A 9,555-nucleotide genomic window follows, 5' to 3' on the forward strand; every position below is an offset into this window, starting at 1 on the left:
TTGTAGAGTTACATTAAAAAATTTTTAAAATGAAGGACTAAGCTCTTTAGTCTATATCAATAAAATGTCTTATTCAAGGAAGAGACCTGGATAACTCTCTCTCTTGAATTTGTTTGGTCTTAACTCCATAAATGATGGAGTTGAGAGTGGGTGGTACCACCACATAAAGATTAGCAAGAAGGATATGTATATGGAATGGTATACTGTGGCCCCCAAACTGGTAAGCAAAGAAGGTAAAGAAAGCTGGTGCATAGAAGGATGACACACACATGGGAGCCACAAGTACCCAGAACCTTGAGATGGGCACCTTGGGAAGGAATTCTAAACGCAGAACAAAGTATAAGGACATAGGAGATGATGATAAGCACCACATCCAGGCATGTGAAAAACAAGGCCACAATCACTCCCTGGTAGATGCTGATTTTGATGCTATCACAGGCCAGATGAAGAAACTCCTAGTCACAGATGTGATACCCATTTTTTCCACTGACTGTTGTGGTCAGAAGGGCAGTATATCTTAGTGGATAACAGATAGCCATATAATGGTCAAATCCCATGGCCGGCAATATGGCAGACTCTGCCACAAAAATGAAGTGTAGGAAAAGCATCTGAGACACACAACCACTGAAAGAAATACCCTCCACATTGAACTAGAAGATTGCTAGCACCTTTGGTGTGGTGACTGTGGAGAGAAGGATATCTGCTAGGGCCAACATGGAGAGAAAAAGGTACATGGGTTCATAAAGACTCCCCCTCAGTAAAGATGCATAATAAGAAGAAGGTAATGCCCACAACAGCTACTATGTACAGGGGATAAACAGATGGGATGGAGACTCATGTGTGTGCATCTTTCATTCCTGAGATACCAAGCATGGTGTACCAGATGTCTCCAGGGTTGCTCTGCTTTGAAGAGGTCATCTTTTACTCTGTGCTCCAATACTAGACCTTGGAATGGAATAAAGAAAGGAAAGACAGACAGAGAGAGAGAGAGAGAGAGAGAGAGAGGAGAGAGAGAGAGAGAGAGAGAATGAAGAACTACAGTTATTTTATCAGGGTAAGTGTGAACTTTGGCATTGTAGGAAAGTGATTGCTTTACAAAAGAATTGGTGATCACTCCTGATTCACCAATAAGCCAGAGAGACTTAACTGACATGAAAGCTATCATGGTTTTGTAGGGTTATTGCTATTGGTTATTATGGTGATGGTAACAACAATAATTATAAATTTTAATGAATTTCAAATATGGTCTAAGTACAATGTTCAATTATTGATTTGACATCAAGCATGAAGTCTCTAGTAGTGTCTTGCACATCAGAGCGTTTTCCTTTTCTGATTCATTATATCTGATTCATTATAGTAATTAATCACATTATCATTCCTGGAGCTCCAGAAATACAGATGTGGAATACTGTTGTGGCCTTTTTAGGAGATTAACACCACTGAATCAGCGATAATGATTATCCTTATACTTTAAAATGAAGTCTTCATAAAGGAGTGCCTTTTTTCTTTCTTCAATAATATACTTGGAGATAAATACAGTAAAAGTGCAGGTAGTCTTTGCTTTTCACAGTGCTGTATTAACTGAAGGTTGCATATATTAGAACCATGATTTCACTTTACAGGTTACAATAGGCATGCATTTCAGTTAAACAGGCAATGTGCGAAGTGAGCACTCATATTGCTTTATTCTAACTTAGGAGATAGTATCCACTCATTGTTCACACACATGAACTATAGCTCCCACTATTCCCTCCCACCTACCCTAACATTTGCTCATATTTTTTCTTCTATCATTTGTTTTCATATTAGCTCATTTCTTTCCTCCTCCTTCATTTCTTTTTCGACTCAAACTTCCCTAATATTCCTGGAGAAAGGAAAAAGGTAGGTAACAGATAAAGCAACAAAAGAAATGAATTTTCAATGTATACAGTAATTAAATAAATTAATGAAAATGTATTAAAGGTCACTCTGTGTATAGTACTATGCTAAACAAAGATTCAAATATAAAACATAAATATTCTCTACTTCAAGAATGTCTTATCCATGTGAAGACACCAAAACATGGACAAAATAACCACCCCTCAAAGCAGATCAGAACAGGAATGATGGAGATATTCAAGCATACATGTATAGCAACACAGAATAGACATTATGTTCATCCAGGGTCTTGGGACAAAGACTCATGGAGATGATGTTTTTGCAATCAATTGAAATAAAAGTTTTCATTAGAGAAGTTAACTAGAAAAATATGAGGTGTATTGAAGTACAGTTTTATATCTATTGTAAAGTCTTTATACAGAAGGCCTAACTTCGAAAATATTATAAATTTGATTAATAAAGACAAAATGAAAGCTTATGCTTTGCTCAAGACAATATAGAAAAAAGAGATTAATTTTGAGGATTTTGTAATTTTAAAAATCAACATCACAGATAATTGGGCAGAAAAATTAAACATATTGAATTGAATGTGAACGCAGCTGACTCCTCACCTCCCTATTCTGCATTTGTTTCTCTTCAGTCTACCCACCCCTTTAGTTTTCCTTTCCATCCTGAATAATTTAGTCCTAAAACAAATAGTTGAAGTGCAGCAATGTAGACATCTATACTGGCGTGTATGGCGTTGGTAGTGGGCATCACCAATGAACCAGAGAAGTGTGTGGGAACCTGATCATGTGAGGAGAACATCCCTGCAAGTTATTTCCTGGCAAGTGATGCACGGACAAGACAACATAAAAACGATTACATGGGAACATGGCAGGGGGTGTCAGCTTGGCAGGGAGGATTCTAAATGTACTACTAATAAACAGGAAGGATAGTGAGGACAGCCAAAGCCTGAGTAGTATCTTTCTTGTGCATCTGTCTCTTCTCCCGTGCCATGAACTCTAGATACTTTGGTCTCCTGGAATTCTCAGCAATAATTTTTTTAACTCAGGGAGTTCACAGACTCTATCTGGGTTTCCTCTCCATTTACCATGGTCTACAAATTATCTCAAAGCAATCAGCTGCAGCAGTTATAGGACCTAGTTTATTTATTATTTCATTGCTAGATATTAAATGTCTTGGAAATCTTTGCTGCATATATTTTGTCTAATTATTTTAATTGTTTTCGGTGGAAAGGTAAATTCTACTCCTCTTACTGAATCTTGTCAGACAGCAGAAGTCCCTGTCCATTCATTCTACATTGATCAAGTATAGATTGAATGTCTTCTCTATACCAGTCATTGTATTAGGCATTTGGATGCCTGCAATATTTTACCTTTGAAACATTCAAAAGAGAGGAAGAATTTATAATCACAGGAAAGATACAGTAAAATTTTTAAAAGAGTGGGCAAAAGTTATAGGCAACAGCTATACAGGAAGAAAAGAGGAGAAAATCTGAAAAAAAAAAAAAAACAACTTTAATGAGGCCACACTAACTCAGACTGTCATATATGGCAGTATACCTCTCAAAAAATCTACAGCACTGCAATGTTCTGACACAATATCATAATAATGGGAATCTATTACAATGGTAATGAAAGAGATGGTTTCCAATACTCAACTTCTCAGAGAAAAGTAGAGAATCACATTTCAAAAGGATTCACCAAAAAAAAAAAAAACAAAAACAAAAAAACAAAAAAACGCAAACCAAGTATCAGGAACAATCACTTATAAAGAAAAGCTCATCAAGTGTTTGTGTTGAATAGTAAGGATTCAGCTGCTCTCAGGCATGAATGTGTGATTAATTAAAAGGACTTTAGGGTATTAAGAAAAACAAATTTGCCATGGTTTTAGTTCCAAGTAATTTCTTTTTGTGACACTGTGTGTAAATAGTATTTAAATTAATATCTCATGGAACTATTTTGATAATCTTCCTCTGGCCACCTTCCATCCACAATTCTCTATTTATTGCAATAAATAACTCTGCTGTGATGCAGGTGCCTCTATAAGAAATTTCTGACATAAGAGTCTATCCACTCCCTGCCAATGCCAAGGAGGGTGAGACTGAAAGAGCAGAACTGTGCTGCTGAATTCTCTTGTTAGTTTTTTTAGATGGTGCTGGTTTTATGGAGAGAAGATTGTACACTATGTGGAGTAACTCTTAATTCACTTTATTTCCACTAAAATAATAGGGATGAGGCATTGTTTTTAGGAGATACTCAATTGAGGGCTCTGGGGCAGAAAGGAGAAATTATACATCTTAAAGTGATTAGGGGTGAATTTGGAAGTGGGACATGCTAACTGAAACAGTTAAATGTCTTTGTGACAGGAATAATCTGTAGGATATGTTTCTTAATGGAATGGGTAATCCACAACAAGATAAAAGGAAATTAGGATAAGAATACCTGGAAATTGAGCCAGTTGACAAATACTAGAATTAATATTTACATAGGATGATACACTTTTCTTCCCCAACTTTCAAGATAATGGCACCTACTCTTGAATTCTAAGTGAGCCCTACTGGGTAATAACGACCCCCAAAACTTTCTATACATAAAAGTTTAAAATGAATCCTGGATTACTAGTAAGTTTTATGCCTTTGCTGGGGATTACCAACTATAGGCTGTGGTAGGAATCTTTAAACAATTAATTTATTTGTTTAAACAAAATTTGCCATGTGCCTTCTTTTCCAAACAGAGGTGAACTATCCTTATGCAGATATGTGAAGGATGAAATCTCAACATGAAAGGTACTTAAAGTCAAATTTAGTAAGGGAAAACAGTTGGAAGATAATATGAAATTATATGTTTCATTATTCATAAAGAGGAATTAAGCAATGCATTCAGTGGGGATTTGATGGCTGGAAAAATTCTGGGGATTTAAAATAGGCATTGGATCATTTTTATAGATTGTTGAATACAAAGTGTCTTTTAAGTGTGGTTTTAAATTACTATTGGCTACGATGAAGCATGGTCACAGTTGAGAATATATTAAAAGTTATATACACATCATGATGTGAGAATGAGTAATATATCTGGTAATACATCTAGTGTAATAAAACAACCAATCTGACTAGAGAGTGAGTAAAAAAATTAAATTAATTGAAAAAAGGCATTCTTATTGAAAAGGAACAAAAATATAGGCACAAAGCATATTTAAAAATGAAGCACACAACAATATAGACTAAGTACACATTTGACTTTTACATTAGTTGTTGCAGTATTCTTGATGGTGGTCTTGATGCTGATAGTGTTTGCAGCAATTGCAACAGTGATTAAAAAAAATAAAAGAAGAGAAAGATGCATACAAAGAAGTGAATTCCAAAGAGTGAATTCCAAGATATTCTGGAAGAAAGTTGAAGCCAAGGCAGAGCTGGTTGTGTGTGCATATATGAATCTGTAGTATATTCTATGTTTCTGCTTAAAAGACATACGTGATATATTATGGTGAATAAGACGTTTATGTTTAGAAGAGAGTTTTCTTAGTATTGCAAAAAGCAACGTGTTCAGTGACTGCGTGGGCAGTGTTTATGGTGGGATTGGATGTTCTACTATATTATTCACAATAACTTTCTTGTTTTTCTGTTTTTTTAGAAACATAAATGACTCTGATACTCCACATGTACAGCTGAAAAATTCTTTCACTTAGTATCCAAGTCCCTAAGAAGTTGACCTCCTTATTAAGGGCTATACATGTTCATTGTGACTCTTCCTCCTCTAAAAGGACATGTTTTGTAAAATTCTCCTTACTAGTCATATAATGAAAGAATGTAGCAGGTTGTAGTAAACATTCAGTGCCAATAATGTATGAATGGAAGACTAAACAAGCATAGGTCTACACATCAATAGATGGAAATATACAAATTATGAGTCCTCTGGGGTCTGTGTTTTAAAGATATATTAACATTTATGGAAAGATTATTTTGTTTCATTTAACATTTGCACGGTTTTATAACAGTACAGAAGTTCTAATTTTGGCTGAGAGTAAAAAAAAAAAGAATAATCTCTTGTTCCAGTCCTCCCTGCTGTTAGCCCTTTTTCTGAGAAAGAGTCCTGCATTAATTTCTGTTCAAATTTTCTTCTGGTGTTTTTATTTTGGTGTATATTTTTAAAGTATATGATTTTACAAAAGATATTTGCTTGGATTTCATGCTCTTCTAGGTAAGAGTTTAACTCAGTTTTATTACCTTTGTTCCTACTCCATCCTTGTTTCCAAATGTTGCTGAATCAGTGTTTCCTGTTTTTGCATGACAATTTGTAATTGTAAACAGAATATGTAAATTTTAATGTATTCAACCAGTCACAGGTGTCCTCCTACCTTCTTTGTAGGGTAAAGATATGACTTAACACCATTTTCTCTAATCATGATATTTTTAAGACAGTTACCAAGGTATTTAATGTTAACTAAGATATAATTTGAAATGGATATATTTCAAATTTTTTCAAGAAATTATTTGTTGATTTTTTTTTGCATAATCTGTCACTTAATTTTCTTTTTCTCTTTTTTTTTTTAATTACACTTTAAGTTCTAAGGTACATGTGCACAATGTGCAGGTTTGTTGCATATGTATACATGTGCCATGTTGGTGTGCTGCACCCATTAACTCGTCATTTACATTAGGTATATCTCCTAATGCTATCCCTCCCACGTTCCCCCACCACACGACAGGCCCCAGTGTGTGATGTTCCCCACCCTGTGTCCAAGTGTTCCTATTGTCCAATTCCCACCTATGAGTGAGAACATGCAGTGTTTGGTTTTCTGTTCTTGTGATAGTTTGCTCAGAATGATGGTTTCCAGCTGCATCTATGTCCCTACAAAGGACATGAACTCATCCTTTTTTATGGCTGCATGGTATTCCATGGTGTATATGTGCTATATTTCCTTAATCCAGTCTATCATTGATGGACATTTGGGTTGATTCCAAGTCTTTGCTATTGTGAATAGTGCCTCAATAAACGTACGTGTGTATGTGTCTTTATAGTAGCATGATTTATAATTCTTTGGGTATATACCCAGTAATGGGTTGGCTGGGTCAAATGGTATTTCTAGTTCTAGATCCTTGAGGAATCGTCACACTATCTTCCACAATGGTTGAACTAGTTTATAGTCCCACCAACAGTGTGAAAGTGTTCCTATTTCTCCACATCCTCTCCAGCACCTGTTGTTTCTTGACTCTTTAATGATTGCCAGATCACCATTCTAACTGGTGTGAGATGATATTTCATTGTGATTTTGATCTGCATTTCTCTGATGGCCAGTGATGATGAATAAAATTTTAGATCCAGTGGAAAAGTAATATCAGTACCCACTTCAGGGATTTATCACTCTGTTATATTTTGATGAGCAGCTTCCTTTGAAAATATCAGCACATCATTTAAAAACAAAGCATTAACTAAACTAGAAATTTATTTTAAAAATGATTAGTATCCCATGAAGTTGGAAAGTACGACTTGAGGTTTAGCTGGGTTGTTGAAATATTTTACACTTTATTTCCACAGGTAGAAATACCAAGAAAAATACTCATGCTTCCAGATCCTTAAATATGATGTTGATGCCAAAGAAAGTGCTGGAAAGTCTTTTGAAAGTTCACCAAAGACGAAAGTAAATACAGATAAGAATGTAATCTGAATAAGTTTTCAAGACAGAAAATATGTTCTGAGAATAATTATTTTTCTGAGAACTTGGATAAGAGAGAAAATTATGTACTTAATTTTTATTTTCACTAGATTAATGATTGAGTGTTCTTGGCCAATATAATTCCACTAGCTCTTACATTTTACCAGCAGTTATCTATTGACCAAACACTAGATAGTTATTCCAATAGCATTGAAACTTTTTAAGGATAAACTCCTTGATGTAAATTGCCTAGGGTAAATGCTGCCCCAGGAGAGTTAGACGCATTAGCTATCACTATCTTAAAAGTTATGATTTTATTTGTACAAATAGAAACATTTGGAAGCTTACCTGGGTTACATTTCAAGACATTTGCATGTGGGACCTATAAACAATAGCTGGTTTCAGCCACACATTCTTCTTCTAACAGGCATCCATGGACTGGAGTCTGTACAAATATGGATTTCTACGCCCCTGTGTGTCATGTACCTCATTGTCATCCTAGGAAACTGCACCATCCTCTTTGTCATCAAAACTACCTCCAGCCTTCATGAGCCTCAGTACCTCTTCCTGTCCATGCTGGCAACTACAGATTTGGGTCTGTCCTTGTCAACTCTATCTACAGTACTCAATGTCTTCCTCCTGAATCACAGGGAGATTGAGTTTCATTCTTGTTTGACACAGATGTTCTTCATTCACACCTTCTCCTGCATGGAGTCAACCACCCTGCTGGCCATGGCCTTTGACCGGTTTGTAGCTATTCACAACCCACTGCACTACACCGTGATTTTAACTCCTGACAGGATTATTCAGATGGGGCTGACAGCTGTGGTTAGGACTGTGATAGTGATGGTAGCTTTGCCAATCCTGCTCAAGCGACTGCCCTTCTGCAAAGATGTCATGCTATCCCACTGCTACTGCTATCACCCTGATGTAATGAAGCTGGCCTGTGGTCCTGTCAGAGTCAACATGATCTATGGGTTGTCCCTTGTCATCTGCTCCTTTGCAATTGATTCTATGTTCATTTTCATTTCACACACCTTGATTTTGAAAACAGTGCTGGGTATTGCCTGAAAAAGTGGTCAGCTCAAGGCACTTATTACTTGTGTTTTCCACGTCTTCACTGTCTTCATTTTCTATGTGCCACTCATTGTGCTGGCCCTAATTCATAGATTTGGTAAATTCACATCTCCTCTTCTCCATGTCACCATGGCTGATCTCTTCCTCTTCTTGACTCCTATCCTTAATCCGTTGGTTTATAGCCTGAAAACCAAACAAATAAGGTCAGCAGTGCATAAGGTATTCAACAGGAGAAATTTGCTCAAGTAGTAAAGTATTGCCTTACTGAAAAAGACACTCTGTCTCCCTCTTCCCCTTTCATCTGTCTGCTTCTCTCTGGGGAATATGTCATCACTTCAAGGCGTAGTCTTATGAGAGTTGAGATATTTTATTCTTGTCTGCCAAGAAGATAATATACTTAGTTGTTGTCTAAGAAGTAAATTTCCAAATATGACACTTTACCACATTGTGAAGTAAGAATATGTATATGTGGAAATCGGTGAGGAATATATGTATTTTTCTGTTCTTGTTTAAAGAAACACATAGAATATGTAAATTGAAATATTGTGGAAACAAGGCAGTTAACAATTGTTTTCTGGAAAACAACAATGAAACCAGGATATACCAACAGACGGGAAATAAGTTTCTTGTACTTTTGTAACCCAAACTTCAGCATCATGCAGTATACCAAAATAAAAAAGCTGTACCCATACCCACTGCATCTAAAAGTTGAAATTTAAAACAATAAAACAAACAAACAAAACTCAAATTATTTTTTTCAAGGAATCATCCACTAACACAAAGGAAACATCTATAAATTAGGGAAGGAGTACAGGATTATTTTAGTGTTCATTAAACATTAGAAATTAAAAGTTGATTATTCTATAAAATTTGGTCATTTCATTGAATGTTGATCCATCATACAATATATGAATGAAAAAACAAATTTGTCAACCAGAAAAT

General features: G+C 35.7%; 1 protein-coding gene across 1 annotated transcript; it reads left to right on the forward strand.

Annotated features, from left to right (window-relative positions):
* The first annotated feature begins 299 nt into the window (after positions 1 to 299).
* On the forward strand, positions 300 to 8,862 carry LOC117081317 (olfactory receptor 51A4-like). The gene is given in 2 exon segments (XM_033207136.1): positions 300 to 467; positions 7,867 to 8,862. Coding segments are annotated over 2 exon segments (1,164 nt in total).
* Positions 8,863 to 9,555: the final 693 nt, after the last annotated feature.

Source organism: Trachypithecus francoisi, unplaced genomic scaffold (genome assembly GCF_009764315.1).
Source record: "Trachypithecus francoisi isolate TF-2019V2 unplaced genomic scaffold, Tfra_2.0 Lachesis_group8, whole genome shotgun sequence".
Classification (NCBI taxonomy): domain Eukaryota; kingdom Metazoa; phylum Chordata; class Mammalia; order Primates; family Cercopithecidae; genus Trachypithecus; species Trachypithecus francoisi.